The sequence below is a fragment of the Phacochoerus africanus genome, chromosome 1, assembly GCF_016906955.1.
Source record: "Phacochoerus africanus isolate WHEZ1 chromosome 1, ROS_Pafr_v1, whole genome shotgun sequence".
In the NCBI taxonomy this organism is placed as follows: Eukaryota; Metazoa; Chordata; class Mammalia; order Artiodactyla; family Suidae; genus Phacochoerus; species Phacochoerus africanus.
This window is the reverse complement of record NC_062544.1, coordinates 288522906-288540103: the sequence shown is the minus strand read 5'-3', so window position 1 is coordinate 288540103 and position 17198 is coordinate 288522906. Positions and strand designations below refer to the sequence as shown.

Here is a 17198-nt window from a genome sequence, read left to right as displayed (position 1 = left end):
TGACGCAGCGTGGGCGCCCTTGGACCTGCCGTCCCTTGTGGCCGAGGACCTCCCTGGGAGGCGGGAGCGCGTGTTTTGGAAGCTGGTGCTGGTGTTGCCTGACGGAGAAGAGCGGTCCCCAGGGAGTCCCGGCAGGTCAGGGAGCAAGCGGCCTGGGAGGTGGGGTGGCCTCCGGGAGCGTCCGGTGGCACCACGATCGATGCTCCTCTCACGTTGGGCACCTGGTGCCTTCCTGTGATGCCTCTCCTTGGGGGCTGTTTTATTTGTGACTCGAAGTTGATGCTTGGATTATTCACATTCTTATTGGAACACTTGGCAGCAGTCTTTGTCCGAAAACTGGTGTGTTTCTTTTGGTCTTTTAGGGCCGCACCCACAGCGTATCCCAGGATAGGGGTCGTATCAGAGCTGTAGCCACTGGTCTACACCACAGCCACAGCAATGCCACATCCAAGCCACGTCTGCAGTCTACACCACAGCTCACAGCAACGCCAGATCCTTAACCCACTGAGCAAGGCCAGGGATTGAACCTGTGTCCTCAGGGGTACTAGTCAGATTTGTTGCTGCTTCACCATGATGGGAACTCCTGTCCGAAAGCTTTTAAGACCTGGTTGTGATATAAAGCCCTACTGAGGTATAGTGATTAGAAGCTGCTTCACTTTAGACTCTGGGAAAGACAGTTCCGTTTGTTTGGATCGGTCCATTCTCTTCCTTAGGAAAAGAATTTTGTCATTTAAAAAGAACTTCCAAGAAGTTGACGCGGCGTTGTTGCCGTAACCAAATCGCTCCCAGAAGCCATGCTTTTAGAGCAACGGCACATGCTACTTTTCTTTCTTAACAGCTTTTTGGGATGCGATTCATGGGTCCTAAATCTCTCCCATTTATAATGTTCGTTTCATGGGTTGGTGTGTTCACAAGGTGTGTAGCCATCCCCACTATCTAATTGCTCAATTTTTTAACCTAAAAAGACACCCCATGCCCATTAGCAGTCACTCGCAGTTCCTTCCTCCCTCAGCCCCTGGCAACCGCGACTCTCTTTTCCGTCTCTACGCATTTGCCTCTTGCGGGCGTTTCGGGCAGACGGAACGTGGGAGCACGTGGTCTTCCGCGACTGGCACCCTTCACGGACCATAGCCCTGTCTAGGTTATTCAAGTTGTGGTGTGCATTAGTCCTGCCTTCTTTTTTGTGGCTGAATGATGTGTGATTGTATGAACGTACGTTTTATTTGTTCATCCGTCGACGGGCATTTGTGTTGTTTCTGCTTTTTGGTTACTGTGGATAATGCTCCTGTGAACATTCACGTGCCAGCGTTTGTGTAGACGCAAGTCTGCGATACTCTTGGTTGCACACCCAGGAGTGGAATTGTTGGGTTGTGTGGTAAACTCTGAGGGTCTTTTCTATGGCTCAGGATCTTTTCCTAGTGGTTCAGAAGTTTAACTCATATTAGAGCGAGTACCCTCTCCTCTGACCCAAATACATAACCCAGTCGAGTTCCTAACTTCATTTAAAAATCATGGCCTGGAGTTCCCGTCGTGGCGCAGTGGTTAACGAATCCGACTAGGAACCATGAGGTTGCGAGGTCAATCCCTGCCCTTGCTCAGTGGGTTAAGGATCCAGCGTTGCCGTGAGCTGTGGTGTGGGTTGCAGACGCGGCTCGGATCCCGAGTTGCTGTAGCTCTGGCGTAGGCCGGTGGCTACAGCTCCGATTCGACCCCTAGCCTGGGAACCTCCATATGCCGCGGGTGCGGCCCAAGAAATGGCAGAAAGACAAAAAAAAAAGACAAAAAAAAAATCATAGCCTGCTGTGGCTGTGGTGTAGGCCGGCAGCTGCAGCTCTGATTCAACCCCTAGCCTGGGAACTTCCATATGCTGTGGGTGTGGCCCTAAAAAGATTAAAAAAACAAACAAACAACAACAAAAAAAACATAGCCTGTTTTGTTCAGAGCAACTGCACAGTGGATTTTGGTATTTGTAGCTTCACATCTGTGTGATATTTCTCTTTGTAGTTCAAACTGAGAAACAGACTCTCCTTCAATTGTTATTTTCTTTTATGCACAGAATTCTAGCAAATTGGTTAAAAGTCAAGTTCATGGGAGACGATGCCTTATCGGATGAGGTTGATGGGATTCAGACTCTCGCGCTGTTTAACACGCTCAGCAGCAAAGAGAATCAGACAGTTTCTATCAGTGTGTGCGTAAAGGTGAGTGACAGTCATTTTGGGTATTTGCTTCTGTGACTTCTCTCTTTGCAGCCACTCCCAGCCGTCATTGAAATCACGTAACTTCCCTGAAGTGTTTTTGAAATAATGTGGCAGAAGCAGAAGCAAGTGTCTCATCTGCTCATCCCTGCGTCGTGATGGCGCCTCCGGGACACCTGTTGGGTGTGAGAGACCAGGCTGGGTTCTCATGAGTGCAGTGCATCTTAACTGCCTTTGGTCACGGACCTCTCTCTGAGAACTTGGTGAAAACCCAGAACACCCTGAAAAATGCATATATGCCCCCGTGCGTTCTGCGCGGAATTCAGAAGCCCCGAACGCCATGGGCCTCTGGTCATTAACCCAAGAGAGACGAGAGACAGCGTTACACAAAAACGCGGTGGCTGTTACATCTCACCTTGGCAGCTGCTGACGTCCTTGTTAAAATAGCTTCCTGCTACATCACGTCTTTCCAAAAGGTTTTTAATACTACTTGGTTTTTATTTTTCTCTTGTTTTGTTTTTAATGGCTGCACCCACGGAGTATGGAAATTCCTGGGCCAGGGATTGAATCCGAGCTATGACTGCAACCTCTGCCACAGCTGTGGCAGTACCACATCCTTAACCCACTGCACCCTCAGCTCCACGGCAACCCGAGCCGCTGCAGTCGGATTCTTAAGCCACTGCCATGGGAACACCAGTTCTATGCAGTTTTCACTAAACTTAATCCAGCCAGTACACAGGTTCAGCACCGGGCACTTCAGGTTCGTTGCTTTTGTCTTGCATCCAAGTGGTCCTTGGTTTTTTTATTCTAAGTTCTAATTTTTGTTCTTTATAAGTGTGTGTATAATACTGAACTTAATTGGTTCCCTGGGGGATTCTCGTTTGTTCGTTTGTTTGTTTTCGGTCTGTTTTTGTCTTTTTAGGGCCGCCCTGGAGACACACGGAGGTTCACAGGCTAGGGGTCCAATCAGAGCTATAGCCGCTGGCCTACGCCAGAGCCACAGCAACACGGGATCCGAGCTGCTACACCACAGCTCACAGCAACGCTGGATCCTTAACCCACTGAGCGAGGCCAGGGATCAGGCCTGTGTCCTCACAGATGCTGGTTTGCTAACCGCTGAGCCATGATGGGAACTCCCCAAGATTCTCGTTTAATGAGAACCTGTTTCCTCATTAGATTCATTCAAACACTGGGAGGCGGGATCATCACAAGAGCCAGCTTGGGGCTGCACAGCCCACTAGCTCTGCCACCACGGTCCCACCCAGCCGTCCCCATCTTCCCAGCGCGGCTCGGTGATCCCCGTGTGTCATCTCTGTAAGAGGGGTCACGTGCTGATGGCTGCATACCCCAGAACCAGCAAGTGCTCTTTATTTTTTCCTGCAAGTGGTAGTTGCTTCACTTTCTCACTCAAATGGTTTTATCTTTCATTAATATTTACCCAGATGGGCTGTACATGCCTTAATGGAGTTTCAGATGTTCTGTCATTTTCCGTGACCCTGGCCTCTGAGAAGGCTCCATCCTCCTGCTCCCTTCGGGGCTGATAGCGTGTCCGGGTGTCGTTTCTCACGGCGGTTACCAGCGAGGACACTGAGGATCAGAGGGGTTCGGATAAACGGCCTTAGGCCACACAGCTGCCATGTAGAGCACCCGGCACAGGGCCCTTGAGGACGGGGCCAGGTCCACCTCCCGAGTTCTTGGAATGGCGCCTGGCACAGGCCGAGCACTTGGTCGGGGCTGCCATTGGCAGCAGCAGCAGCAGCATGGTTTTCTCTTGGTTTGGCCTCTCGTTTGACGGAGCACGTTTCCATTTTCTTTCAAAGGAAGACTGCCTGGGAAGAGGATTTTCCGAGCTCCTGCCCGCGTGAAAATGTAGTTAGCTTCACATTTGCTTCACAATCTAAGCTAGATTTGTAGAATTATGGCTGGAAAGTTGTTTCCCTTCCAGTTTTGCTGCTCTGTCACCTGGCAGCCGGCATTACTGCTGAGATGTTGGAAACTGTCCCTGTCCCCTTCGCTGTGGCTTCGTTTCTCTGAAAGCCTGCTGTCTCTGTGCTGAGAATGGGTGCTGTGAAAGTTGAGGAAAAAGTTAACATAGAACAAGACACAGAGACGTTTATCTTAATTAAAGGTGGGAACTGGGGGGCTCAAGGTGTCCGGGACCAAGAGCCCCGCCTCAAGAAACCACACTGCCTTGATTGTGCTCTTGAGGATGACAGCAAGTGAGGAGGGGGTTGTAGGTGCAGGATAGAGGTTTTTTTTCTTATTTATTTCAAAAGTCACATAGCCGGTAGCTGATCAAGCTTTTATTCTGACCTTTAGGCGGTTAACAGTCATTAGCGTTGAGGAGGCTTGGCGTCAGCTCTCTATGCAGAGCATTCTAGAGAATCACCATTGCGCTTCTGCAGCAGCCCAGCGGTGCCTAGGTTTGCACCTTGGTTCTCCTTGCTAATGCAGATCCTGCTAACGACCCCTCATAAACCCCTTGGGGCCGTGAGGTTCCTCTTCCTCTTATCCTTTAGAGGACATAGCATGCTGTGCAAACGGGTGTGCCTGTCTACACAGGTCTGGCATGTCTAGACCAGCACACTGGGTCCTCATTCAGCTGACCGCGTGGATAACTGAGGCCTTCAGGTCTGTCCTTAAGCTTAAGTCATTTGCCGGCACTGCGACTGTTTTCCAGGCGGGAGATGGGGTAAAGCACAGCAGGCCGAGGCTGAGAAGAGACTGTAGAGACACGTCTCGTGACACCTCTGCCCGGGACCCTGAAGGCGCCCGCTTCCTTCCCCCCCATCTGGGCGCGGTTGCCCCTTGTGGCTGGAGGCGCTCGTTTCGCACCTGGGACGTCTTGTGCATCTTGATGAAGTCTGCCGTCCCTTTTTTCCTGTTCTTTCTTAAACTCCTAGTGGACCGATGTTTGACCTTATCAGTTGGTCCTCTGAGCCTCTTCATCTTCTCCATCCCATTTCCTGTCGTGGTTTTGTGCGTGTGCGTGTTTTTGCCACACCTGCAGCATGTGGAAGGTCCCCGGCCAGGGTCAGGCCTGCGCCACAGCGACAGCCCAAGCCCCTGCAGTGACAGTGAGAGATCCTTAGCTCTCTGGGCCACAGAAAACTCCTTTCTTATTTCTCAGTATCGTGTTCGGGAGAGTTCCACAGTTCCTATTGGGGTTTTAGTTAGCATATGTATCATTGGCTCCCTTTTTCTTACCCTTAGTTGACTTTTCCGTCTTGTGACTGTTTCTGGGTGCCTCCTCAGAGGAGGTGGGATTTTGACACAAGTTTTCTCGTGTCCCGCGTGACCTCTTTCCTCTGGGTCCTGTTTCTCTGTTACGTTACTCTAGTCTCTCTCTTATGTTGGAGACTCTCCTCAGACACTTTATCTGAGGCCTCCCATGCCTGAGCGAGTCCCTAAAAGGCTGGCCACAGCTCTGTATTTGGGGTGTGGTGGAGGGTATGGAGATGGCAAGGCAGCTTTTTCTGGAGGGGACCCCGGATGTCAGGATCTGGGTATCTACTCTCTTGGTTGTTTGGTTTCATTGGAAAGGACTCATCTTTCCCCCTCCTTGGGCAGCTGCTGGTGCTCTCAGGGGAGGTGCGGGCCACTGGCACGGCCCCTCCGCTGTGCCTGACAAGGCCCCGTGTCTGGACCCCAGGGGGCCGGGTTGCACTTACAGGCTGCCTGCAGGTGGCAGCTGACCTGTGGGTGGCTCGTCCTCCAGCCCCGAGCCTGGCCGCGGGCGCCTGGCGTCGCAGGCTGGGTGCTCAGGGCTTTGGCCGGCCCTGCCAGCCTCTTCCTCCCTCACCGTGCAGCCCTTCCTGTGGCTCCCTCCGTCTCCTTTGCCGAGTGACTGTCCCCTTCTCTGCGCTGCTTTCTAGAAATGGGCGGGAGTCCCTTGCCTGCTGTTGGTTTGCCTCGCCCTTTGGCTCTCATGACCGGCTAACTTGCTTGTCTGCCTCGGAGGTAACCGAAGGGTAAATGGCTCAACCGCTCCTAGCCAGAGGCTGAGTTACCTGCTGACCCAGCCGCTCCTGCACGAATTCCCGGCACTCACTGTCGACCTGTCCCCTGGTGTGTCCGTCGTCGTCGTCGTAATGGTCTGGTTGCTGTTCCAGGTGGCTCACGGTGCTCTTAGCGACGGTGCCCTCGATGCCGCAGAGACACAGAAGGAGCTCCTGGGAGCCAGTGGGCTCATGCTGCTGCTTCCCCCCAAAGTGAGGAGCGAGGACGCGGTGGAGGAGGACGTGTACTGGTTGGCGGCGCTGCTGCAGATCAAGCAGCTCCTGCAGGCCAAGCCCTTCCGGCCCGCGCTTCCGCTGGTGGTTCTGGTGCCCAGTCCAGGCGGGGATGCTGAGGAGAAGGAAGTGGAAGACGGTGTGTGGGGGCAGCCCCTTTGGTGAAGCGGCGTGTTTATTAATGAGTGGGTGGAGCCCGGGGTCTAAGAAGGGGCTGGCTGAGTGGTTTGGGGAATCCCGTGCCAGCAGCCGCTGCAGCGAGTGGGGCAGGGCTGGGCGGCGTCCGAGCCGAGAGAGGCCACTGCCAGCCGGAGACCGTGACTCCTCCTGCTTCTCTTAAAGGTCTGATGCTGCAGGATTTGGTCTCAGCCAAGCTGCTCTCAGACTACACTGTCGTTGAGATCCCCGATTCCGTTAATGATCTGCAAGGCACCACCAAGGTAAGGGGGCCTCCTTTTTGAAGGGCCACGGGACACATCAGACTCTCTCCATTTGCTCTGTCTTCAATTTAGTGTATGTGCCTACAGTTTTAACTTTATGTTTTGACAGGAAACTTTATATCAGCAGAAATCGAAAGATAAAATGTGCCTGTAGTCCTGATAGCTGCAGCAAATTAAATTGTTCATATAAAATTTCCTAGAGGTTTTGTCACGGATTTAAAATATGACATTCGTGTCTTGTATCTGAATGTCAGATATATAATCATTCTTATAGAGGGGTGGTTCTCGGAAGATGAAGGAATAATGTTCTCAGAGGTTTCCTTAAGCAGAGGAAGTCTGAGCTGATAGTTACCTCTAGAAAAAGAAGTGCTGCGACTTAAAACAGAAGTAACTTCAGGGAGTTCCTGTCATGGCTCAAGCGGTAACGAACCTGGCTAGTATCCATGAGGACACGGGTTCGATCCTTGGCCTTGCTCAGCGGGTTAAGGATCCAGTGTTGCCATGAACTACGGTGCAGGCCGGCAGCTACAGCTCCAAGTTGACCCCTAGCCTGGGAACCTCCACATGCCACAGGTGCAGTCCTGAAAAGACTATAAATAAATAAAAAAAAAGTTCAAAAAGTGACATCAGGAAGAAAGATGACCAGAGGATGTGAAAGCGTCCGGCACGTAGTGAAGCTGTCGGTCCCTCTCCAAGTGGGAAGATGTGGTTTCCTTTTCTGTGTGCGGTGAAGAGGCCGGTGGGGCTGGTTTCCCTTGGGCCCCAGCCCTTCCAGGGCCTTCCTGCGGGAGACACTCCTCAGGGGGCTCGGGGGATGGGAGCCCTTCTTGGGGGTCCCCACTGTGTGGGTCTCCAGGACCCCGTGAGGCCAAACTCAACGGCAAAGGAAGCTTTTGCTTCCCTTGCTGGCACCATTGAGGTGCTGGTGCTGCGGCGCCTGCCGTGGCAGCTGTGGGGCATCCGGAACCCTGAAACCAGCGTGCATTGTTTGACCAGATCTCTCCCACCTGTCTTTGCTCCTCAGGTTGCACAGGCTGTGCGGTGGCTGGTCTCCCGCTGCCCCCGTGCCCTTGACCTTTGCTCCCAGACCCTCCTTCAGTACGTGGAGGATGGGGTTAGCCGGGAGTTCAGCAGCCGGTTTTTCCATGACAGAAGCGAGAGGCGGCGGGGTGGCCTGGCCTCGCAGGAGCCTAGCGCTGTCATTGAGCTGTTCAACAGCGTGCTGCACTTCCTGGCATCCGTGGTGTCCTCTGAGCAGCTCTGTGACCTGTCCTGGCCTGTCACCGAGTTTGCCGAGGCAGGGGGCAGCCGACTGCTTCCTCACCTTCACTGGAACGCCCCGGAGCACCTGGCCTGGCTGAAGCAGGCTATCCTCGGCTTCCAGCTTCCGCAGATGGACCTCCCGCCTCCGGAGGGTGCGTGCCCGTCTGGAGAGTCTCTGGCTGTGGGATGGCAGAGGTGCCCGGCCCTTGGTCACTGTAGAGGCACTCTGGCAGGCGTGGGCCCCGGTGAGAGGTAGTGCCTCTCCGCTGTGCACCCCGGCCCTCACTGCCCCTGCTGGCACTTGCTTTTGGGCTCAGGAGTCAGAAGGAGCTGGGGTGCTGTCAGATGGGGGCGCTTGGCCCTTCCTGCCGGCTGAGCGGCCCATGGTGTCTGCTCGGCCCCATGAGGGAGGTGGCAGGCGGTGGCAGGAGGAGTGTTGAAGCGAAGAATTAACAGCAGGTCCTGTCCTGCCTACGTCATGGGGTTTGGGAACAAAAAGTATGTAACTGTGTCATCCTGTCCCCCTGCTGCTGCTCTGCTGGGGCTGTGGCACACAGAGCTGCTTTAACGCCAGGGTTCCTTCTTTGCCAAAGAAGCTTATTCCGTGGCTTCGGCTGTACCTGGTTGAGGCCTTTGGGCTGCTCTAAGGCATCTCTGCGAGTCCCTGGGCTGCGAGGACGTGCCCCTTTCCGTGCTGATGCAGTTAGGAGGGGACGAGGCTGTTTGAGCTTATGCGGTGCACCCTTGGCCTCGGCAGGGCCATTCTCCTTTGGACCACGTGGGGCAGAGGCTCGAGCATCCTTCTAAAATTTGAGGCACGGTCTCCAGTAGGTCTAAGAGACATTTGTTGCTGAAGGGAAGCAATCCGCCCTGTGCACATCCTCTGCTGTGAGCTAGGTCTGGACTCCTCAGGAGAAGCCAGAGCCTCTGGGATGAGGCGTCCCTGTGTGCTCGGTCAAGTGCAGATTCCTGGCTGTATCCACAGGCCCCTGCAGTCAGAGCCTCTAGGATGGACCCGTTGTTGTGCATTTGAACCTGGGCGGCTGCATCCCTCATCTGGACATGGGGAGGGAGATACTCTTTCCTCAACAGCTGTGGTTCTCCTGCGTGTAAGGTTGAGGGCAGACGTGTCAACTAACAGCTGTCCGCTCCTAGGAAAAGCAGAGGGAGGGCCACCCCGTGTAGCGTTCCAGCTGTAGCTCACCAGGTACCTTCTCTGCAGCGCCCTGGCTCCCGGTGTGCTCCATGGTCGTCCAGTACGCCTCCCAGATCCCCAGCTCTCGCCACACGCGGCCCGTTCTGCAGTCCCAGGTGGAGAGCCTGCTCCGCAGCACGTACCGCAGGTGGAAGAGCAGGAGCCTCTCCCCGGGCCAGGGCTCGGGGCCCTCCGTTGCCGAGATCCCGTGGGACGACGTCATCGCCCTGTGCATCAACCACAAGCTGAGGGACTGGACACCGCCCAGGCTTCCCGTCACGCCAGGTAGGCAGGCTCGGCACTGTGGGGCTGGCCCCTCGTGCGGCTTTCCTGGTCCAACTTATTTGCTGCTTGTGCCTTTCCTGAGGGTCCCCACCCTTCCTTTCCTTCGAACCGCCTCGTCCAGCCAGCGATTCCAGGTGACCTGCCAACACTGGGAAGAGCTGAGGAGGTTCCAGGAGAGCCTGCGCTCATCTCCCTGGAGTGGGCCTCTCTTTAAGTTAGGCAGGCTTCTGAAGCTTCGAGGAGTCACACTGGCCGTGCCTGTCTGGTTGTGAATGACCTTGAATGACCCATAGACACTTGAAGCATAATTAGGTCCAACGTGGGAGCCACGTAATTGTGTGACTTTAATCAGAAGGACCTGTCCTCAGAGTTCCCCTTGTGGCTTGGCGGTTAACCAACCCGACTAGCACCCATGAGTATGTGAGTTGAATCCCTGGCCTCGCTCAGGGGGTTAAGGATCCGGTGTTCCTATGAACTGAGGTGTAGGTTGCAGACACGGCTCGGATCCAGCGTTGCTGTGGCTGTGGCGGAGGCCGGCAGCTACAACTCCAATTCGACCCCTTGCCTGGGAGCCTCCATATGCCACAGATTCAGCCCTAAAAAGACAAAAAAAAAAAAAAATTAAGCAAATGTCAGGTGGTCACTTGTCACTCTTTTGATATTCTTTTCTCTTATTTTTATGTTCTTTTTTCAGAGGCGCTGAGTGAAGATGGCCAGATATGTGTGTATTTTTTTAAAAATCATTTGAAAAAATACGACATTCCTTTGTCGTGGGAACAAGCCAGAATGCAGACGCAGAAGGAGCTACAGTTGAGTCAGGGCCGGTGAGATCTGTGCTCAGTGTGTGTTTCTGCCACCCCTCAGCCAAGGGAGTGCACTCTGTCCCCTTCCAGAGCAGACAGCGGCAGCGGTTCACATTCTCCGCACAGAAGCCAGCCTGTGGCAGGAAGACACTGACAGATACTCAAGGAACTGTTCATCCCGTGTAGTAGAAGCTGCTCTAGAGCAGAGAAAGCGAGCATTTCTCTTATGGCCTGAACATGGCCCTGGAGTCATGACATAGCCAGGAGAGTCCAGACCAAAGAAAGCTGACACTGTATCTCACTTATAAACCTGCTTCAGCAATACCGAGTAAAATGTTAGCACATGCAATTTTGCATTACATAAAAAAATTCACAAGAGTTCCCCCGGTGGCACAACGGGATTAGCGGTGTCTCTGCAGCTCCAGGGTGTAGGTTCAATCCCCAGCCCAGCACGGTGGGTTCAGGGATCTGTGTGTGGTGTAGGTCACAGCTGCAGCTAGGATTTGATCCTTGGCCTGGGAACTGCATATGACAGTGGGTGGCCAAAAAAAAAAAAAAAAAAACAATTCCCAAGCCCACTGTATATTTTGCTAAACAATACCAACAGTAGAAATCTATTCATGTAATTTGCTGTCATGACAGAAAATAAGTGATTATTTTAGTAGGTGTTGAAATGCTTTCCTTGAAACTTATACCCATTCCTGCCCCCTCTCCCCAAGAAAAAAATTTATACCCATTCCTGATAAAATTTCTTATCAAACTTGGGTAAAAATTTCCTGAGCTTGGTCGGGCTGTCTACCCCAACACTAGCAAAACCCTCCTCATGCTTCTTGGTGAGACATCAGAAACTGATGTTAGAACCAGCCTCGAGCTTCCCCTGACATCGCACTGCTGTTTGCTATTGAACTGGAGACCCTGCCCACTTGAGGAATACAGACGTGGTGGCATAAATATCAAGAGAAAGGAGGGACTGTCATTTCCAGACAATAAAACGGTCAGTTCAAGATAATCAACAGAAGGAGTTCCCTGGTGGCTCAGTGGGTTAAGGATCCAAGATTGTCACTGCTCTGGCTCTGGCTCTGGTTGCTGCTGTGGCTCAGGTTCAGTCCCTGGCCTGGAAACTTCCACGTGCCACAGGCGTGGCCAAAAAAAAAAAAAACATAATCACTAGACACACCCTTAGGACTATCCAGCATCCAGCAAGGTGACCAGACAGATCAACCAACACATACAAAAATCCTCACTCAGAGTGGCAGCAAACCTAGAACGTACGGACACAAACCGCCAGGAGGTGCTAAGCCCCTGTGAAGGAGATTCTCGGGGCCCTGAAGGTGCAGAGACAAGCTCAGCAAATGAGGGCAGTCTTGGCTCTGTTGCCTGGAGGATGCGCTGCTCTAAAGAGGTCACCGCTCAAACTACAAAGTTAAGACTGTTTTTTTCCTTTTTTGGGCCGCACCTGCGGCCTATGGAGGTTCCCAGGTGAGGGGTCAAACCAGAGCTGAAGCGGCCAGCCTACACCACAGCCACAGCAACGCAGGATCCAAGCCACGTCTGTGACCTACACCACAGCTCATGGCAATGCTGGATCCTTAACCCACTGAGTGAGGCCAGGGATCGAACCTGCAGCCTCATGGGTGCTAGTAGGGTTTGTTAACCACTGAGCCACAACAGAAACTCTAAGACATTTCTAATCAAAAGCCCAGAAGGTTGTTTCCCCTTGGTCTGTGACAACTAACTTAATTCTAAAATTCATCAGGATGAAAAAATGTGCAGCAATTGCTGAGACAATGTTGAATAAGAAAAATAAGTTCTGCTCTGCCTGATATCAGAGCGTACATGAAAGTGACAGCAGACAAATGGGTCAGAATAGAAGGTGCAAGAACAGAACCACATGTGACCAAAGTACCATGCCCAACTAGGGAAACTAGTGGGGGGCAGCCGTTGGCATCTGTTTAGGAAAAGAATGAGATCCCCGTGGCCTGCTGCCATAAGCATGACTTCCAGATGGATTTAGGAGCCAGATGCAAAAAGAGGAACCCTGCCATCAGGGGAAAACAGAAACTTCTGAGGGCCCTGGAGTAATGGGGCGCAAAGCAGTAGCTAAGCTCCGAGAGCACAGCTGCCCGGGAGAGCAGAAAACCCGGCAGGCAGAGGCCGCCCATCCTCGTGCCCGTGCCAGACCCCAGCGCGCCCGCCTCTACCTGACGCCAGAGGAGCTCTTTCTCCTTCTCCTCCCTGACCATACGTGTGTCACAACATGTGCTTACAGTTTGGGGATAAGGTCTCTGCATCCTTCTGCAAACGAGCTTCCCACTGCGGTACTTCACGTGCACGGCAGAGGGAGGAGGAGTGCGGAGCGCGGCCGAGAGGGACGGCTTCCCAGCTCGGAGGATCTGACGCGCGGAGCCTCTGCCCAGGAGCTCCTGGTCCAGTGTCTGTCTAGCAGGCTGCTGCTGGAGAAAGAGGAGAGCACGAGGTGAAGCCCGTCCCCTGGGGTTCGTTGTGTCCTTTAGGCCACTTGACGCAGGGTTAGCAAGGATCCCAGAGCTGAGACTGTTTGCAAAAGATGGCAGGTCAGTCGTGGGACGTGTAAACTCTCAGAGAGCAGAGGCAGTGCCCTCTGTGGTGTGCGCTAAACTGTTTCATGATTGGAATCGGTTTCATCGATGGTTTATTACTTAGGTTCCCACGCTGCAGGTGGGCAGGCAGACCCCCACGGTGTCTGTCAGGTTACAGGGTCAGTCCCTGGCCTCACTCCGTGCTTGTTAAGGACCCGGTGTTGCTGCAAGCTGCAGCATAGGTTGCAGATGTGGCTCGGATCCGGTGTGGCTGTGGTGTAGGCCGGCAGCTCCTGCTCTGATTCACCCCCTAGCCTGGGAACTTCCATAAGCCACAGGTATGGCCCTAAAACAGAGAAGAAGAGGAAAGAGTGTATGTTCAGAAGCGGACCCTCGCTGCAGGAGTCTGGAGTCTAGCCTAGCGGACCTGGTGTGCGCCTTTGAGGTGTGAGGCAGAGGTCATGTTTCTCCTTTGCTCACGACCTTCCAGTGGCTTCCGCTGTCACCAAATCAAAGGCAGAACCCTCACGGGCGGACGAGGCTGGGTGATGCAGCAGGCCAGGCGGTTCCCAGGCGGGCCATGGCGTTGGCTCTTCCTTCCGCCTGAGCCTCCCCAGCCACCTCCTGGTCCCTTGGCTCACCTCGCACTCGCTTCCAGGTCTCTGCTTGCACCCACTCAGTGGGGCATCTGAGCCAGCCGCCAGTGCTCCCGTCTCCAGGTGTCTGACTTGTCTTCCTCGTCCTCAGACGTCTGCCTTGTCACGTTCTTGTCGCTAAAGTGTAAACTGCCTACAGCTGGGCCTTGTCTGTTTTGTTTCAGTGCTGTGTCCCTGGTACCCAGGATGGCGCCTAGCGTTTAGTGGGGACTGGAAAAATATATGTTGGAAGAATGAATGAATGTGTCATGATTTCTAAAAGTAGATTTTTCTAGGTCTGTATCATTTAAGCAGTTTGGATCAGATTGTTTTTCTTGATTGTTTTCTTGGATGGATAGCTCTAGAGGGTGTTAGGTGGCAGTGGGATGTGATTTGGGGTTAATTTTAAATCATAGGCAGCAATTCATACATTCGGATGATGAAAAGAGATACAAATTAATTACAGACACATATGGCCAAAATAAGCTAGAGAAGATAAACCAAATGGGAGAATTAGGAATCATTTTAAGAAACATGTTTTAGATAAATGCCATCTTTCTCATCAAGTCAAATTTATAAGTCAAAGAGGATTTTAAGTTTTTTAAAAGAATACTTTTCTACTTCTCAGTTGATATCGTAGCTTAGTTCCACCCTTAGTAAAAAGCAAAACTAGAAAACATTTAAAGTGTTTAGAGGAGAGAAGTGAGTGATAGTTCAACTTTTGCCAAATGTTTCAGGTTCGAAGCTCAGCTTCAGCAGTGGGTGTCGGAAGACTCGGGAGCATTTGCACGGTCAGCTTCCCTTCCCCTCTGTCTTCCTCAGACTCCGGTGTCTCTGCCTCCGACTCTCCCTGGGATAAAGACGTCTATGCCTGGTAGCCCTCAGGTGAGAAGAGAGTGCATTTGGCAGTTATGGTAGAATTAAAGACTGAGAGAACGGCTGGGGAAAAGGGAGTGTCTCGATTTGTCCTAGGATGGTATGATGACCAGTAAACGGTTAGTTTAAATTAGGTCTTTTTTTTTTTTTTTTTTTTTTTTGCTTTTTAGGGCTGCACTTGCAGCACATGGAGGTTCCGAGGCTAGGGGTCTAACTGGAGCTACAGCCGATGGCCTGCCTCACAGCCACAGCAACGCCAGATCTGAGCCGTGTCTGCGACCTACGCAGCAGCTCACGGCAGTGCAGGATCCTTAACCCACTGAGCGAGGCCAGGGATCGTACCTGCAACCTCATGGTTCCTAGTCAGATTCCTTTCTGCTGCGCCACGATGGGAGCTCCCAGATTAAGTCTTTTCCTACCTTAACCTGTCAGTGTCACAGCGGCCCAACGTGAGTGTTCTGCTTGTGAAGTGAATGAAGAATGGGATTGAAACATGTTTAAGAACTGAACAAAAGCCATAGCCGCGCGCTCACGTGCAGTAAAGCATGGAGCTGAGAAGGATGACAAGGGTGACAGCAGGGGTTCGGATTATGGAGCACATGCTGTCCGGGCTTCAGTGTCCCCAGGCCTCCCTCTGTGGGACCAACACCAGACAGCTCCGCTCGGCCAGCGGGGTTCTAGGGGAGGGGCCTCCGTCTCACGGCTCTCTCTCTGGTGACCGCTAACCCACGGCCTCCAAGCAGAGCTGAGATTCGAGTGACCGCTGTGCCCCGGCCCTCACGGGCACCTGGGGGACCCCGCCTGGACCAGGGCTGCATGTGGGCCTGTGCCCTGGGCCACTGCAGGCAGAGCCGGGCCTGGGGGTTCAGCCAAGCTGCAGCAAGGCAGGCTTCCCCCCTCCGCGCCTCGCCTGACCCCCGTGCTCGCGGGTTGGGACGTCAGCCCCTGGGCCTGGAGGCCACCCCCTCTGCTCTGGTGTCACTCAAGCCCCCCTTTGTGGGATTAACTTGACCCGAGGAAAATGAACGAGGAGCACAGAAGGCAAGGGCCTCCCCCGAGAACATTCAGCGGGTCGGTGGCAAAACGGCTTTTCTGAGCCAGACCCGCCTGGCTCCAAATCTCAAGAGCTTTCTACCTCACCACCCTCTTTCAGTGGTGAAAGAAACAAGGGCAAAGTTTGAATCCTAGACATGTGTTTAATGCTGGACAGGTAAAATGTATGCCCTGTATTGACTTTCGGGAAGCCCTTCAATAGGAGAGAAAAACAAATTAAATTGACAGACTGTTTCCAATTATTAGTTTGGCAGGTCCTTAAAAATAGTCATACCCTTTCACGTAACAATTCTGCCCTAAAACATTACTCTGTGTGACAAAAATCAATGTATTTTTGTTCACTGTGGCATTAATTCTGGTGCATAAAAGTGGCAACTAAATATCCAAATGTGAGCATCTGATTGAGCAATGACGATATATATAATGGAAAAGTTTGTAGCCCTTGATAAAGGTATTTCATAAAAAGGACTGGAAGTTGTTCATGGTAGACTCAGAAGAGAAACATTCCATGAGCAGATGATACAGCCGTATGTGCTGGAAGGGGCTGGAAGGATGTATGGTAGAGTCTAAGAAAAGGGTTTGTGGAGCCCAGCAGGCTCCGGAAGAGCTGTTTTGACATGAGCCAGATCTAGTGCCTTGAAAGAGAATATATCTTGGTTCATGGATATCCCAAAATTATTTTTGTTATTTACTTATTTATTTACTTTTTGCTTTTTAGGGCCACACCCGTGGCATATGGAGGCTCCCAGGCTAGGGGTCCAATTGGAGCTGTAGCTGCAGGCCTACCCACAGCCACAGGAGCACGGCATCCAAGCCGCGTCTGCGACCTACACCACAGCTCACGGCAACGCCGGATCCTTAACCCACTGAGCGATGCCAGGGGTCGAACCTGCGTCCTCGTGGTTCCTAGTCGGATTTGTTTCTGCTGTGCCATGACGAGCACTCCCCACATTATTTTTGATTTCTTCTTTGTTCAACTAGCGTGAGAGGACAGGGGAGCAACTGCATGTGTCAGAGGCAAGAGGCACATCTCTGACGGAACAGCTGAAGCACCTAGAGAGGCTGATCCGGAGCTCAAGGGAAGAGGAGGTCGCCTCTGAGCTTCAGCTCTCTGCGCTGCTGGACATGGTGGACATTTGAGCAGCTGGACCTGAGAGAGGGAGGGTCTCCCTGGAAGATTTCCTTTTACTCAAAATAATGTTATTTTCAGATGCTTGATGCATGTTGGAAATTGATTATTAATCATGCAAGTAAACCACTGGAATATCTAATGAGGTCTTCCTCAGTTTTCAGAGTGAGAGGCTGTCTCCTCCTGTGTCATGTCTTTGACGCTCTCACCTGTTCCATGAGCTCTTCTGACTGTCCACTAACACACGCTCCTACACTTCTGTGGGCACCAGCGGTCACTTGAGGTCTTGGCAGAAGTTACCGTCCTTGACGTGCCCCAGATCTTTAGAGCGGGGATGACGCAGGCGCAGGGAATCCTGCCCACCGGGCCCGCCCCGCTCACGCCTCCGAGAGCCAACAGGTGTACCGGGTCAACTGTATCTGTACTTGGCTCTCTGAGGCACGGGCATGTGCCCGGATTGGAAGCCGAGGAGGATAAGGGGGCTGGGGGGAGGAGGGAGCAAAATTCCCGGGGAGGAAGGCAGGGGACCGCTGA

The 17198-nt window shown here is 52.8% G+C and overlaps 1 protein-coding gene across 4 annotated transcripts in view; it reads left to right on the top strand.

Moving 5' to 3' along the window:
* Positions 1–16806, top strand: part of MCM3AP (minichromosome maintenance complex component 3 associated protein) — a 49189-nt gene extending 32383 nt beyond the window's left edge. For 2 of the 4 annotated variants that reach the window (XM_047798507.1, XM_047798487.1), the window contains 10 exons: positions 1–135; positions 2057–2198; positions 6308–6566; positions 6770–6867; positions 7892–8282; positions 9353–9610; positions 10305–10434; positions 12683–12889; positions 14344–14491; positions 16517–16806. In XM_047798507.1, the coding sequence (XP_047654463.1) occupies positions 1–135; positions 2057–2198; positions 6308–6566; positions 6770–6867; positions 7892–8282; positions 9353–9610; positions 10305–10434; positions 12683–12889; positions 14344–14491; positions 16517–16675 (1927 nt within the window). In that variant the 3' untranslated portion in view covers positions 16676–16806. Of the gene's footprint in view, positions 136–2056; positions 2199–6307; positions 6567–6769; positions 6868–7891; positions 8283–9352; positions 9611–10304; positions 10435–12682; positions 12890–13791; positions 13903–14343; positions 14492–16516 lie in introns of those variants that run through there. The other 2 variants (XR_007137459.1, XM_047798497.1) reach the window with 2 other exon arrangements.
* The last annotated feature ends 392 nt before the right edge of the window (positions 16807–17198 follow it).